The 15387-nt window shown below is 37.9% G+C and overlaps 3 protein-coding genes across 5 annotated transcripts; 2 read left to right on the top strand and 1 right to left on the bottom strand.

Moving 5' to 3' along the window:
* Nucleotides 1-249: 249 nt before the first annotated feature.
* Nucleotides 250-2666, top strand: sco2 (synthesis of cytochrome C oxidase 2). The gene is made up of 2 exons (XM_079454510.1): nucleotides 250-360; nucleotides 763-2666. Exon 2 carries the CDS (start codon nucleotides 785-787, stop codon nucleotides 1688-1690), a length of 906 nt encoding a protein of 301 aa, XP_079310636.1. The 5' UTR covers nucleotides 250-360; nucleotides 763-784; the 3' UTR covers nucleotides 1691-2666.
* Nucleotides 2058-9699, bottom strand: ncaph2 (non-SMC condensin II complex, subunit H2). 2 transcript variants are annotated; one of them, XM_079454508.1, is made up of 19 exons: nucleotides 8046-8285; nucleotides 6024-6153; nucleotides 5846-5947; nucleotides 5630-5691; nucleotides 5453-5525; nucleotides 5306-5371; nucleotides 5117-5196; nucleotides 4790-4959; nucleotides 4565-4680; nucleotides 4398-4472; nucleotides 4168-4237; nucleotides 3992-4093; nucleotides 3847-3891; nucleotides 3694-3764; nucleotides 3511-3607; nucleotides 3235-3374; nucleotides 3029-3130; nucleotides 2761-2910; nucleotides 2058-2639 (listed from the first exon to the last, which is right to left on the bottom strand). In XM_079454508.1, the coding sequence occupies exons 2-19, from the start codon at nucleotides 6129-6131 to the stop codon at nucleotides 2496-2498; spliced, it is 1773 nt and encodes a 590-aa protein (XP_079310634.1). In that variant the 5' UTR covers nucleotides 6132-6153; nucleotides 8046-8285; the 3' UTR covers nucleotides 2058-2495. The 2 variants fall into 2 exon arrangements, with proteins under 2 accessions (XP_079310634.1, XP_079310635.1); XM_079454509.1 differs by lacking the exon at nucleotides 8046-8285 and adding an exon at nucleotides 9408-9699 and having other exon boundaries at nucleotides 2067-2639.
* Nucleotides 9442-14354, top strand: socs2 (suppressor of cytokine signaling 2). 2 transcript variants are annotated; one of them, XM_079454512.1, is made up of 3 exons: nucleotides 9442-9937; nucleotides 10421-10668; nucleotides 12085-14354. In XM_079454512.1, exons 2-3 carry the CDS (start codon nucleotides 10542-10544, stop codon nucleotides 12546-12548), a joined length of 591 nt encoding a protein of 196 aa, XP_079310638.1. In that variant the 5' UTR covers nucleotides 9442-9937; nucleotides 10421-10541; the 3' UTR covers nucleotides 12549-14354. The 2 variants fall into 2 exon arrangements, with proteins under 2 accessions (XP_079310638.1, XP_079310639.1); XM_079454513.1 differs by having other exon boundaries at nucleotides 9490-10327.
* The last annotated feature ends 1033 nt before the right edge of the window (nucleotides 14355-15387 follow it).

Genomic DNA, 15387 nt, shown 5'->3' with positions numbered 1-15387 from the left:
GTGTTGTTTAATATATGTTTGTGAACAAAGTTTTCCCGTTACTGTAATTTGCCAACTTGGTTCCCGTGTGCGGCTGTGGTTCGTTTGTGACGAATCTACCAATGTAAAACCTTGCTACAAAAATAATAATTAACCAAAATTGTTAGTCAGGAATAGTACAGTCATATTAAATAATAATTTATTATTATATTAAACCCCTCCAAAATAGTCAAGACTCTACATTTCTGATTCGCTGTGAAACGAATCTGCGAACTCGAAACTACGCTGTGTTTTCCTTCGTCAGACTGTTGTACAATCATGTCACACACGTGAAGCTCAAGTTTGAATTTAGCTGTAAGGACAGTCGACAGTAACTACAGGGTTGGTAGTATTTTAATTATTTTAATATGAGAACATGTCTGTACTGACGTGGCATTTTAGATGTGAAGTTTACGCTCTAGATCTGTATATGTCACTGTTAGCTTTAGCGACTTAGCGTAAGGTACTTCAGATTGACAAGATGTGGAAACAGTAATTTTTAAATAGGTTTAAGATTGTAAACGTGGATTTCTATTTGCTTTATATACATATTAAATAATAATATTGAAATGTTTTAAATGAACTTACTGCAATTCTGGGACATCTCAATGTCAAATAGTCCACCTCTAATTTAACTAATTTGAATGAAATAACAGGCAGAAATACAAATTGTGAGACCTTTGCATTTATGAATTCATATCATATTCTCATTCTTCTCTTATATTTTGTCTTGGTCTTCAACAGTTGGACTTCATGTATCTTGAAGATGTTTAAGTTAGGCAGGCTCAGAGGACTTTCCTCACGTGTGATTTGGAGCATCTTACGATCGACCCCTAAAACGTCCCACAACCTGGAAACAAATAACCCTTTGTATCCAATCGCCATTTTCTCCTCATGCAGACCTGTCAAGAACTCTCAAGTCCATTTCAACACGCTGGCTCATGGGTTTTCTTCTCCATGCTACCGTCCATTACATCATTTATTTATAACACAACGAGCTGTCCATTCCCAGGGCCCCTCTAAAACTCCAGGGATCAAACTGCGTACTCGTCTGGCAGTGACTCTGCTGTTTGGAGGTGGTATCATTGGAACGTGGTGGTATGTGTACCAGGAGAAGCATCAGAGACTTCAGAAGCAAAGACTGGAGCAGTTGAGAAAGGTGGCTGTCGGACAGGGAGGTTTCAGTCTGGTTGACCACACTGGCCAGCGCAGGACCAAAAGCGACTACTTGGGTCATTGGGTGCTCTTATACTTCGGGTTCACCCACTGTCCTGATATCTGCCCCGATGAGCTGGATAAGATGACCAGTGTGGTACATATTCTAGACAAAGACTCGAGCCTGTCCCCTGTTCAGCCGCTGTTTATCACAGTTGATCCTGAGAGAGATGATGTGCCCGCTATGGCTAAATACGTGAAAGACTTTCATCCTCGGCTGGTTGGACTGACAGGCACTCCAGAGGAGGTGAAAGAAGCAGGCCGGGATTATAGGGTCTACGCCAGCACTGGCCCTAAAGACGAGGATGGAGATTATATTGTGGACCACACCATCCTTATCTACTTGGTGAATCCAGATGGACTCTTTTTAGATTACTACAACAGAATGAAAAACGATAAACAGATTTCAGAGAGTATTCGTAATCACATGAAAAACCATGTTAAATTATTTCCATAATAACTTTGTATATGTAGTCACATATACACAATACAAATTTAAGTCAAACTTATTTCAGGTTTTTTGTTTGCATAAGTAAGAAATAATGAAAAATCTGTTGTTCATTAGCAATTTAAATTTAGTAGGCCTTTTTTTATTTATTACCGACTATGAAATGTTGTTCGGTTTATACAAAATATTTGACTGCAATTGATTTAGTTAACTATGAAGCATTTTAGTATGCAATAAAATATTACATTGTCTGATCATTTTACTTATTATAATAATTAGTATAATATATGACAGCAACACAGGATTGATATTTTTCCAAACTTTAAATGGCACCCTTAAAACAACCTCAGAAACGGCTTTTACACCCTTACTGTGACAAAGTAATAAGCATCATCTGCTGTATATTTTTATTTTGGGAGATATTTCTGTGATTCTATAAAACATTATACAACAATACAAAAGCAATGCAGCTTTAAGATGAAAAGATGAACTTCAGTTATTTAATCTTAAATGCCTTTCCAAAGGTTTGGGTATTTCACTCATTTAAAAACTATTTTATATGTATATCATAATTTTTGTTGTGCAGTTTACCCCATCTTACTTCGTAAAGAAGAGAGCTAGCCTCATTTGCATTACAGTTGGTGTAAAACACCTCCATATTATTTCCACATCTCGGCGCACTTTAAAAAGCATGTGTAAAGATCAATGACAAATTTAAGTGCCATGCTGTAATACACTTTAAAATGGGCAGACAAGTACTTAAATATACGAAATGTTTTGTGAAAGCTTAAGGTGTAGAAAGTCTGTTTTTCTGTTAGGGAGCATCATTTGCAGAGGGTGCGTTGTAGGTCTTGAGACGTTCATGAGCTCTCTGTGTAGTGAGCAACGTGAGCTCCATTGTATCTACGCATTCCTCAAGGCCCTCCCCCTTGTCAATCTCCACTGTGTAATCATTGGCCTGCAATAAAAGGGTATGTCAGATTGCAAACTCAGAGACTCTGGATTACATTTAGCTATATTCCTGTTTGTTGGTAAGTCATGACTAAATGGTGGACTGGGTAATCGGTTTGTATACTTACCAGCTGTAGTGCAGCCAGCATGTATCTGCAGGCTTCTGTGTTCTCCTTCCCTTTAACAATGAAAGCAAATGATTTTTTTACCCCGACATTAGACAGCGCCTGAACGATTCTGTCTCCATACTCGTGGATGTCAAAAACTGGACGTGTTTCCTGTGCAAAAAAGCCACCCAAAACATTAATAAATCTGTCTGTTTGTACAATTGAATTGATTCCATTAACTTTTTTCTTTAAGTATTTTTAAGATGATACAAGATCTATTCAACATCACCTGAGAGGCAAGATGAGGATTGATTCCATCCTCCCACTCTTTAACCCTTCGTGACAATGCTGTCTCCTGTGCGTACTTCTGAGAGTTCACCAAAAACAGATCCTACATACAGAAGAATCATTATGAATTAACTACTGCCTCCAATCATATAATTCATAGATCTTATTGTTCCCCCAAAAATTTGTGTGGTTATTGTAAGCTCATACCACGCTCTTTTTCACCAGATCTTCATAACTCATCCGGCTCATATGCAAATCTTGGAAAATTTGTTCTGGTTCACCAAGGTGTTCTGCAGGTTCAAGTTCATCGACCAAGTTGTCATGTTCTTGATCTGAAAAGTCCTCACCTGAAACAAAAATAACAAAATTGTTTACATTATGAGGTTTTTCAACCGTTTCCACACATTAATGTTGTAAACTTGTAACGGAAACAAAACAATTGAATGACTGTTTCTCTGTTTGTTTTGCTTTTGTCAGTCTTACCCTCTGCATCTACATGTCGGACCTCCTCAATCTGACCTTCAAGATTCTCTGGTTCCAAGTACGTTTTCTTCAGCTCCGCATCAGATACAAAAAGACCCTAAAATAGAAATTAACTAGAGTTACACAACATATTACATATGAATTATCTATATACATACTGTATATTCAAAAAAGAATACCAACCCTTTTCCTGAGAATCTGCTTCTGTACTTTCAGACGCTGACCAATTTTACTCACAAAGATATAATTAAGGTCTGCAATTATAAAAAAGAATATCAGAACTTAATACAACTTCTCGCAGGAAACACATTTTTCACAATGTCTCAAGAGCATTACCAGGATAAGTAGGTCCGTTCTTAAGCTTGCGGTCTGCAGTCTCAACTGTAAAAAGCAAAACAAACAATTTAAAAATGATCTTCACATACAGGTATATACAGATATCTCTCCTTTATCAATGTCTGAATAAATAAAGCCAACTTACAGGCTTTCGAATACCAGCTCCCAAAGTCCTGCAGTTTTGAAGGACCCTTGCGCTTCCTCTTTCCGGATTCCTCGAGTCCTGCTGGCACCTTGCAACATTTTCCTAGAAATTAGAGAGTTTTAGAAAGGTCGCAGTTATTTTTCAGTAGAAGCATGACACATAAATTGAGCACGCACCTGTTTTCAGAGGCTTGTCCTCCCCAAATGCAGCATATGAGTCATGCCATTTCCAAGGGTCCACAATTTCCTGGAAATGTGCACATTCAATTGCTTACTTCTGAGAGGCCATGATGAAATAAAAAATGTAATATTAAAAACCTATTTAATGTGTGAAGGTGACCTTATTCTTTGTAAATGTGAAAGATGTAATTTATTTTAATGTAGGTTTTTAGTTGACTGCTTTATACCTTGAGCTTTTTGGGCTCCTCTGACACTGGTTGTATTTGTGGTTTCGGCCTCAACATCCTTCCCTCACTGGGGGCCTACAACAAATCAAAGACGACAAGAGAAACATTACAACTTAATTCAACAGACTCAGAGAGAACATTTGTATTCCATACCAGTGTTTTGATACCTGATGCCTTTCAACCCACTCCTCAGACTCCACCTCCATGCCGTGGTCTTCTAACGGCGGAAGAACCTCTGCATCATCATCATCATCATGACCACCACCAACCTCAGTTACACCTTCTGAACACCAGATGACAATGACCAAAGTTAGTAAAGAAAATAGCATTTGCAGATGTCATTTTACAAGTCCCAATGGACAGTGCTAAATAGGTCATAACTATGTCCTCACGTGTCTCTAAGTGCAAAGGTGGTGCATGTACAGACATGTTGTACTGGTTTTCAGAGACGTCCTTGAGGAAATTAGTGTGTGAAGATCCTAGACGCATCAGTCCAATTCCATCCATAGTGAAATTATTAATCCGATAATCCTTACAGCTGCCTAGAATCTCTCCTTTGAGACTGTCAGACACAGATTTTTTTCAAACAATATGGCGAGACATTTTCGCACTCAAGGAGATAAAACATGGGAGTCAAGGACTCTTTACTCTATCAATTCATGCAAATACACAGATGAGCATAAAATTCTATGCAGGTCTGTGCGGGTTACAGTCTTTACCTGAAAAGAGGGTATTTCTGCTTCTCCAGCGATTCTGCAGGAATGAGAGATTCAGGAGGAAGACGGATAATCTTTACATGCTATAAGAGGAAAAAAGATGAAGTAAGCTTACAAATGGAGTTTTGTGTTAACATTGATACTGTAACATGTAACATTAACATGGTTGTAAATGGACGTTACCCAACTCACCTCTGTTGGATCTTTCATTGTTAAATTTTCAGAGTTAACATTCTCATTTTGCTCAATCTCATCAAACTGTGTAAAAAAAACAATCACTCATATGATGTGTCACAAAATATACTATAATTGTATTAATGCTATTGATAATTCACACACCTCACAATCATCTTCATTGCCTGCAGAAGTTTTGTCTTGGTTACCATCTGCCGAAGAACCTTGTTTATCACGTCTATTAAAATACAGCAGCACATATAATAGAATAACAATGTCTCTGTATAGACAAGTTCTCATTAAAGAAAAAAACTAAACTGGATGTCCGGAACACTAACTTACTTTTTGTTTTTGTTAGAGATGTAGTCCAATGTTTGAAACACCAGAGTGTGAAGGAGCTCCACCTTTAAATTCCGGGACAAAATGTGTAAGCATCTTAATTTTCTTTCTAATTTATAACAATAGGTAAACAATGAAACACAAAATCTGAAATAATTGTTGGACGTGCACCACTATGCTAATATGAGACTTATTTGATTTAACATCAAACATTTTTACCTTTCTACCATAGATGCATGTTGATCCTTGAATTAAAAGTGCAGCTTCTGCAAAATTCATCATGGTTTTTCCACCATCGAATGAAATAGTCATCTGATCCAGCTGTCAACAACATTATGAAACTTTATATTAGCAATGACACCTATAAATGATCAAGGTTTCATTCGGTCGTGCTCACTTCATCTAGATACTCTCCGAGCTGGCTGGCCAGGTCGATGTCCCAGTTTTTAGTCAGATCTCGCAGGGGTTGCAGCAGGTGAGCATATCTCGTCTCTGCAGAATCCATGAGTTCGTATTTTGAAAGTTTCCTGCAAATCCCAATTTTAGCAGACCTTATTTTAACAATTTTTAATCCTTCACCGAAGTATTTTTTATAATCCCAAAGCAACAACAGCCAGGTAAGACGAGAGTGTTTATACAACCCGAATTCCGGAAAAGTTGGGACGTTTTTAAAATTTGAATAAAATCAACTAAAGGAATTTCAAATCACATGAGCCAATATTTTATTCACAACAGAACATAGATAACATAGCATAGCATTTAAATTTTACACTTCTCTCCACTAAATTTGCTCATTTAAAATGTAATGCTTGCTTCAGGTCTCAAAAAAGTTGGGACGGGGACAACAAATGGCAAAAAAAGCAAGCAGTTTTGAAAAGATTAAGCTGGGAGTGACATCTAGTGACTAATTAAGTTAATTGATATCAGTTCTGTAACATGATTAGCTATAAAAGGGATGTCTTAGAGAAGCAGAGTCTCTCAGAAGTAAAGATGGGCAGAGGCTCTCCAATCTGTGATAGACTGCGTAATAAGATATGTTAAAAACAATGTTCCTCAACGTCAAATTGCAAAGGCTATGCAAATCTAATCATCTATAGTACATAACATCATCAAAAGATTCAGAGAAACTGGAGAAATCTCTGTGGGTAGGGGACAAGGCCGGAGACCTTTATTGGATGCCTGTGGTCTTCAGCCCTCAGACGACACTGCATCATTGGCATGATTGTGTCAATGACATTACTAAATGGGCCCAGGAATACTACCAGAAACCACTGTCGGTAAACACAATCCGCCGTGCCGTCAGCAGATGCCAACTAAAACTCTACCATGCAAAAAGGAAGCCATATGTGAACATGGTCCAGAAGCGCCGTCGTGTCCTGTGGGCCGGGGCTCATTTAAAATGGACTATTTCAAAGTGGAATCGTGTTCTATGGTCAAACGAGTCCAAATTTGACATTCTTGATGGAAATCACAGACGCCGTGTCCTCCGGGCTGAAGAGGAGGGAGACTTTCCAGCGTGTTATCAGCGTTCAGTTCAAAAGCCAGCATCTCTGATGGTATGGGCAGCTTGCATGTTTTGGAAGGCTCTGTGAATGCTGAAAGGTTTTAGAGCAACATTTTCTTCCCTCCAAAGACGTCTATTTTAGGGAAGGCCTTGTATACATCAGCAAGACAATGCAAAACCACATACTGCAGCTATGACAACAGCATGAATTCGTCGTAGAAGAGTCCGGGTACTGAATTGGCCTGCCTGTAGTCCTGATCTTTCACCTATAGAGAACTGGCACATCATTAGATCTATTCAGCAGCTGGAAACCTATATAAGGCAAGAATGGGACCAAATTCCAAAACTCCAGCAACTCATAGCCTCAATGCCCAGACGTCTTCAAACTGTCTTGAAAAGACAAGGAGAGGCCATGGTAAACATGCCCCGTCCCAACTTTTTTGAGACCTGTAGCAGGCATTGCATTTTAAAATGTGCTTAAAAGTCAACAACTTCTCAGTTTAAACATTTGCCATGTTATCTATGTTCTATTGTGACTAAAATATTGGCTCGTGTGATTTGAAATTCCTTTAGTTTTCATTTTATTCGAATTTAAAAAACGTCCCAACTTTTCCGCAAATCGGGTTGTAAATTACAAAAGCAATTGAGACTAAATCGGTCACGTCAGAATACTTGTTTTACCTCTACACTGTAGAGACGTTTAAATTGAGGTTTTCAGTCAAAACAAACATGTCGATTAACGTTATATGAATAATACTAATTTAACTTGTAAACCGGACACATCACTGCTGTCTAATAACTAACGTTACAATCAAAACAAACCGATCAGTTATTGTTAATATGTTAATGGTATAGCAAAAACTCACAACACTGACTTACAAATCAAGTGATTAGATCGAGTATCAGCCTGCTCACCTTCAATATGCGAATCAACAACGGTTGTTGTTAAATAAAACCCTTTGTTCTTTATCTGAATGTAAATACTATTCGCCAGGATGTTGTATAATAAAACAAATCTAAACGAAAACTTAAGGAAGTGCCGCCGCGCTTGTGTCAGTTTTGTTTTTGCCGCGTGCGTGACGTCACGTCGGAAGCCAAGTGAACTACCGCCCCTGGGGGTTTGGAGGTGCCTCGATTTTCCATAAACGCTTCACCAAGTCCTGTCCACTCATCCGAGATTTAATATGGTATGATTTCGTTTTTGTAATAATAAGACGACAAAAACATATTTTCTCATATGTGAAAATTCGGGGAAAGCCCATGTCGGTCACATTGCTGTTAGCTGTGAGCGGTAATTTGCGGGTCAATTGGATTCACTGCTCTGTTTCATTCGCTTTTAGCACTAAAGGTAAACTAAATTAAAAACTGAGAACTCTATATTTCTGACTAATGTTTAGAAATGAGTTACAACGTAAGTATTAAAGACAGTGCGTGATAATTCACTGCCCTCATTGAACGCAAGATGGCGCTGAAAGGCAGCGATACTGAATGTATACGAAATATTTAAACGCTGGTGTATTTCTCAATGAACAGTACACAGTAAGCAGGAATAAAAATCACAAGACTGCGTACCGTCCAATTCAATGTGCTTCCTGAATTCTTCTGAATTCTTCACACGCACACACACAGCTTTATGTCTTACAAGTGAACTTGCTGTGGTGATCATTTACTTTAATTAAAGCCTTCGTTTGTAGAGAATCTTAAAACATTTATGAGATTCGAGAATTCCAAAAGTTTTAACAAACATTTTTTATATGGCTTCAAGATTTAGTTTTGTCATAGACGTAGACAATACATCTACGGTTTAAGGTGGCACGAGCCACAATGTGACTGCTTCTCAAGCGATCAGATCACGAACTGTAAATTCCATTTTAACGTAGGCTACTCTTTAGAAAACCACACCCTTTATAACTACAAAATGTAACTATAATTATTATTTCAGAAATGTGACCCATTTCGAATAAAGCTGTGTGTTTTGATCTGTAGAATGTAGACATAAGAACTACTTTTTTGGGGTGTTCTACAATTAAATCATGTCGGAACATTTACATAAGACATTATTTAAACGTTTTTATATGTCTTATGTATTCCATTTTATTACATGTGTGTGTATAATATGTAAATACATTATTAAAAAATATTACAAATGCGCTAAATAAAGATCTCGCAATGCTGCTAAACTAACATCACTGCACAACAACAGAGATACAATTATAATCACCTACAAGCAGCATTTGTGGAAAAAAACAACAACAAATAAACAACAACAAAACCTACTTTGGCACGACCTTAAGAAAGCCCTCGCGCTTTCGACCACGTGATACGATTCCTGGAAAGTTCCTGGAAATTAGACTTTTGTATGCCCGTCTTTTTCAATGAGGATTAAGCGCGCGCACACACACACACACACACACACACACAGAGCAGACAAAACGATTTGTTGGAATATCACTTCTCTGCAGCACAGAACAGCCTAATTATATCTGTACCGCTCTCTTGGCTCGCTGTAAAGCATTTTGACGCACGGCGCGTGCGGACAGCGCGTCGCCTTTTGTGGAGCGTCGCCCCCGAAATAATCAATGCAAATATTAAAATCGCGCCCGCGGAATTGCAAGCCATCTCCCCCACGGCGCAAAATGCCAAAGTCAGTCGGCCGAGCATCAAGGTGCACTGGTCAGTAAACTGGTCGACCTTTTCCGGCATCATTTCATTAATAAATGATGGGTCTAATCTAAACCATGGTGCAGCTGAACGCCGGTAACGTGAAACGAGTTGGACGTCGCTTTTTGCTTTCATTGAGACAAAAGGTAAGTGATGTGCGCTTTCTCTCACTGTCGCTTTCTGTCTCAAGTTTGCCGTTTTTCTTTATTTGTTCACGTTTTTTCATTATGTCTGTCAGCTAGCAGGCGACTTCCCATTGTGATGTAGTGTATTTACACGTTAAAACAATTCAGGTAAACATTTAGGGAAAAAAACACGCATTTTGTTAGAATCCGTCAATGCGGTTTCCTAGAGAGGCAGTTCTGCGTATTTCGCTCTTCTAGAGGCAGCCCTACACGTGCCCAATGCAAGACGGACGTTTAATAACGAAACATTTCGTTCCTCTTCGTTGTTTTTTCTCTTGATCTTTTCAATAAAACATGTGAGAAATAAAACATTTCCCTAGTTGCTCAACAGAGATTCCGACCTTTGCTCAAGTGAGATTACGCGTAATTGTCACTTTATATTTTAAGCGTGTCAATGTTGAAACGAATTCTAACATTTTCTCATCCGAAATGTTGCATTTTCAGGTCGGCGCACCCATACAAATGGTCCATGGACGCTGAGGAAAACTTCTCACGTTTTTGTTAATTGTCAGAGTCTTTGAGGGATAATTAAAGACATTGACTGGATGCAGAACGGGGGTCTCCAATGACCTGTCACTCATCGGACTCCACGGAAACCATCGAGAATGAAGGGAGATCGCAAACCGAAAGCCAAGTCGTGGAGTCCGATCAGAGTCGCATTGCCACTGCCACGAGAGACCTAAAAAATACGGGTAAACGCTGTTTCTACAACCTTGCTTTTTTATTCGCTCCTGACACTTACTGAATTTTATGCTCATTGGATTTATATGACAAAATTAAATGATTAGACTTTAACATCTAAAAATAAATAAAAAAATAATATTGGTCCATTTAATTGTTTCAGCAAATTAAATCGTGTCCATTTTTATATTCAGAACAGCTTTGCTTTTGTTGTTGGAATGTTGTTGAAAATGTTGTCTCAGCACTGCCGAAAGCCATGTTATGAAACTGCCTATGCGTTCACTTCATTTGGTTTCATCTCATTTGGGTCTGACTGGGTGGTGTTGGTTTTTCTATGAAAGCCGTAAAATATTATCAAGTATGTAAAGCATGCAGGTGAACGCAACAAAGAATGTCATGACAAAGCCTTCACTGTTTACATTCGTTTTTTAGAACAAAAGACCTTGCCTAGCTTGTCTTAGGTTTTCTTTTACCTCAGTTGCATCTTTGTCTGATTTTATTCGGTTGTGTCAGGGTGTGTCTCCTTTCACACAAGCAGATTGTGGCTATTGGACTGTATAGTGCAATAACGACATATGCACTATGACATGATGTCAAACATGAGGATATGTAGTTGTTATTTCTACCTATTGTTAGTCTTTAAATGACTCCCATTAGTTAAGCCAGTATTCAGATTGACTATTAGATAATTATAGGTCTAACTAATAACATTGATATTAAATTACATTATATAATTGTATTGTATTAAATAATATTTTCAATGTGAGCAAAACAGTTAAGTTTTAATGTTACCAGTTCCAAGTGCAGCATTTTTTTAAACTACCTGACAAGCTGTGTAACAAGATCTATGTTTGTTGCTTCGGAGAAAGGGGATATGGAATTTCAGTGTGTTTACATCTGTCAAGCATCTGCCATCAAAAAATGCAAAACATTCACCAGTCAGATGGTGTATTTAAATAATTCGGGCAAAAGGCAATATTTTGCTGATATTTTCTGTGTGTGTCATGTTTCTAATATTTTCAATTACATTAAAGGACAAAATGTTAAGTTTACAGCTCATTAAAGTGATTTGTTTTTGCTGTATTTACAGACTTGAATTCGCATAGTATACGATGTAGGAAATCAGCAGACTAGAAAGGCTTAAACATAAAGGCCTTTATTATGCAGTGTCTCAATTCATATGCAGTGTCTCAATTAAGAATGATAACAAAGAAGAAAAAGAAGATTGATAAAACACAGTAGACTGAGCAGCATAGCCCTGGTCTTTTTTTTCACAGTATATACGTAACTAGCCCCGTTTAGCCTCGCACTGTTAATATTGTAAGCATGTTATGTTCTTATGTTACACAAGCAAACCACTGAAACAGATACAGTGGAAGAAGATACGAGTGACCATGTGGATCTTTGTGTTCTTTTCTTGGAAGCAGGCTGGTATTGGGGCAGCCTGACAGCCAATGGAGCCAAGGAGATCCTGCAGGATACGTCAGAAGGCACGTTTTTGGTCCGAGACAGCTCTCAGAGGGACTACCTCTTTACCATCTCCACCATGACGTCTGCCGGACCCACCAACTTGCGAATCGAATTCAAGGACGGCAAGTTCAAGCTAGACTCTGTGGTGCTGGTCAAGCCCAAACTCAAGCAGTTTGACAGTGTGGTGCATCTCGTGGAGCACTACGTTCAGCTGTCCAGGACGTCTTCTAAGGGGAGGACTCCTCTTACCCCGTCTAATGGCACAGTGCAGCTCCTACTGACAACTCCTGTGTATACATCTATACCATCTCTACAACATATGTGTCGAATCGCCATCAACAAGACCACGCATGAGGTTCAGGAACTTCCTTTGCCAAATAGACTGAAGGACTATTTAACAGACTATACCTACAATGTATAGAAACCTAAGGACGGCAATGACCAAGAGTGCTGGGTTACATGGAATCAGTGACATGAGGTCTTGATATTTGTGATTCCTCCTCGTGTGCCCAAGGACTACGTTAAGCAGAAAATCACAATCACGTTAAGTGTCCTTCATAGGGCATTTAACAAGTTTTTACAGCCTGTAGATATTAGTAAGTATGTTTGTCTTTGTGTGTGGGGGGGCATACTGGCCTACAGACATCTGTCTTACCTGTCAGATGTACGTAACACCTCAAGAGTTGGCCACGTGCGTGTTTTAATGCAAGTGTCTGAGATACTTTTCATCCTGTGTTTGACACATGGGAAACTGTATGCTTTCGCTTTTTATTCGCGTAAAATTCACGTTATATTTTGTACTTTAGCTGTAGACATAATGATTCGTTGAGTTACTACTACTGAAACCCAATAAAAAAACATCAATTTACTGTAAAATAACTAGCATGCCTTAAACAATACAAAACTGAAAAGATGCGAAAAAACTTAAGGTTTAATGTACAGGATTACACTTAAGAGCAAATTGAAGTCACCATTTTGTGCGCTTCAAAGTTGCACCACTGTGCAACTTAAAAATATTCCACCGACACGTTGAACCATGGGGTAATTTAGCAGGATGGTTTATTTCTGCTTTTGTTACGAATGGTCAACAAGTTTTGGCCTGTGATAATCCTACCTCAGGAGGGTGTCTTGATAAACCTGCACGCTGATTGGTCAAGTAAAGAGAATATTTAATACTGGAATGATTCGTTCATTGTTTGACAGACCAAAAGATGTTTGATTCATATTCATATCAGTAGCTCATTTTGACTCTCTCCACACTGGTGTTTGTGAGAAGAATAAAGGGAAAATTGGATATTCCATTCGAAATGCTCACTAACCTCATTTCTATTTTGGTTTAACAAAATTGGTATGTACTTTCAAAGACTGGCTGCTCAGTGTTTTAGTCTCCATTCGCTTGAATGGCCAATTTATGCACCTCCTATGGGTTCTATCAACACCCTGATTTAGCCTTTCAAATTAAATATTTTCATAGTATTACCCCAATAGCATTGCTATGAAATGAAATACTAGTATATATACTATTGGCATTCCCAGTAACAAATTTCAAATCTAGTCATAAAATGGACACAAACTAGTTGAAAATCCACATTATACCAATCCGCCAAATGAAACCAACATGTTTTACCCATCTGCACTTTAAAAATGTACTTTCTTGACATTAGCAGAACAGTTTGCCATAAATTACTATTATTTGGAGCATTTTTGCAGTTCAACAGTATGTTATAAAACAAATGTGATATACCGTTTTAGAAATGTAAGTTATAAATTTGCCAATACTTCGGATGCTCTTTTGCGTTTTCTGCTTTTTCGGAGCAGGTTATGAAAATGTCTTGTTCTTGTTCGCAATTTTACTATGTTAAAATTTACAGTAAATTACAAAAGTGTTATTTTTATGCCATTTAGAGTATAAGTTCCCAACTGCGAAATACAGTGTAACTGTTGTAGAGTAACCATCCACATTAGAGATATATATTCCAGAGAAATAGATAATAGTGTACATCGTTGTAGAAAACAGATTTTCTACATCATTAGAAAATTCAGTATACTGATGTTGTTTCTCTCGTGGTCTTCCTTAATGACATAGTATAGTTTGGGTGGGAATCTTGCAGATCTGATTTAATCTACAAATTTCCACTAAATCAATTTACAACATTGTTCTGTATAAGGATTGAATAAACAGTCTCCCGAAAAGTGAGAAATAAAAGCAACGATAGCTTTAACTTTTATTTGGTGAGTGTGATTTTTGATGTTAGGAAGTGTATGTTGAAGTCAAGAGGTGAACAATCCATTCTCAAATTCGGAAATCTATAGAAAGTCTTTTTTGTTATTGGTTGTTCTGAACGAATTTACTAAATGAGCCAATCATCTGCAGAACTGGTAATAACACCCATCATCAAGGTCACACACCCACAGTTTGGCCATCTGGCAAACTCTCAAACCTTCTCTAAACCACACTTTCTATAAAGCAGTATTTCTTATATTCATAGCATATAATACATTTTTTGCATGGTTTTATAAGGACAAACATTTTATATAAGTCACCAAAAACACAATGGGTGTGTGGAGCTTGTATGGTAATGTTTACTATTTCATCATTCATTCATTAGTCCTATGTCTCTACGGCAATGAGTTTTTAACAGTTTCATAGCATTACAAGTGTTTGTCTGTGAACGTGTGATGACCAGTTGACTTGGATTGTTCCACAATTTAGTTTAGTCGATTCTGTTTCCTTTTTTATTTTCTTGTTCGACTCGTGTAGCTTGCAACAAAGTAAAGAAATTCTGAGTAGCGTTTAACGTCACTTCGCATTTCCCAAGGATTTTCCGAAGAAATTGTGTCCGCAGTGACTGTATTTGCATACGTTTTCTCAGGAGGCAACTGGCCACGCCTGTTCACGTAAGAAAGTGAACATTTCTTTGTGAAATATTGACACCATTTGCCAAAAAAAGTGCTGGAGTTCACTTTGTCCCGGCACATGAGCTTTTGGGTCAAAGATAAACAATGTCTTGGAGATTTCTCAGTTTTCAGGTTATCTTGACTTTGTTGGAATTGACGTGGAAATTGTAATTGCAGCGATCAAACACATGCCAGCAAACATCAGTCTTCTTGAAGTTTCATTAAAACCCTAGTGCATACATTTCTTCATATCTTTAAATATGAAATAACAATTATTTACATGCTTGCATTTACTGTACATGGCCATACCTGACTCTGGCTTTATGAACATCTTTACAGCTCATGTAAACAGGGCAAGTAAA

This window comes from Barbatula barbatula, assembly GCF_947034865.1.
Source record: "Barbatula barbatula genome assembly, chromosome: 4".
NCBI lineage: Eukaryota > Metazoa > Chordata > Actinopteri > Cypriniformes > Nemacheilidae > Barbatula > Barbatula barbatula.
Note: the sequence above shows the minus strand (reverse complement) of the source record. Positions and strands in the feature narration are given on the sequence as shown.

Excerpts from the sequence above, each read along its gene's own strand:
- sco2 (XM_079454510.1), top strand. The coding sequence starts at position 785 with ATGTTTAAGTTAGGCAGGCTCAGAGGACTTTCCTCACGTGTGATTTGG.
- socs2 (XM_079454512.1), top strand. The coding sequence starts at position 10,542 with ATGACCTGTCACTCATCGGACTCCACGGAAACCATCGAGAATGAAGGG. Across the intron at positions 10,669-12,084 it reads GAGAGACCTAAAAAATACGG|GCTGGTATTGGGGCAGCCTG; the intron begins GTAAACGCTGTT and ends TCTTGGAAGCAG.
- ncaph2 (XM_079454509.1), bottom strand. The coding sequence starts at position 6,131 with ATGGATTCTGCAGAGACGAGATATGCTCACCTGCTGCAACCCCTGCGA. Across the intron at positions 4,960-5,116 it reads CAGAAATACCCTCTTTTCAG|TCTCAAAGGAGAGATTCTAG; the intron begins GTAAAGACTGTA and ends TGTGTCTGACAG. Across the intron at positions 4,681-4,789 it reads ACCTTTGCACTTAGAGACAC|AAGGTGTAACTGAGGTTGGT; the intron begins GTGAGGACATAG and ends TCTGGTGTTCAG.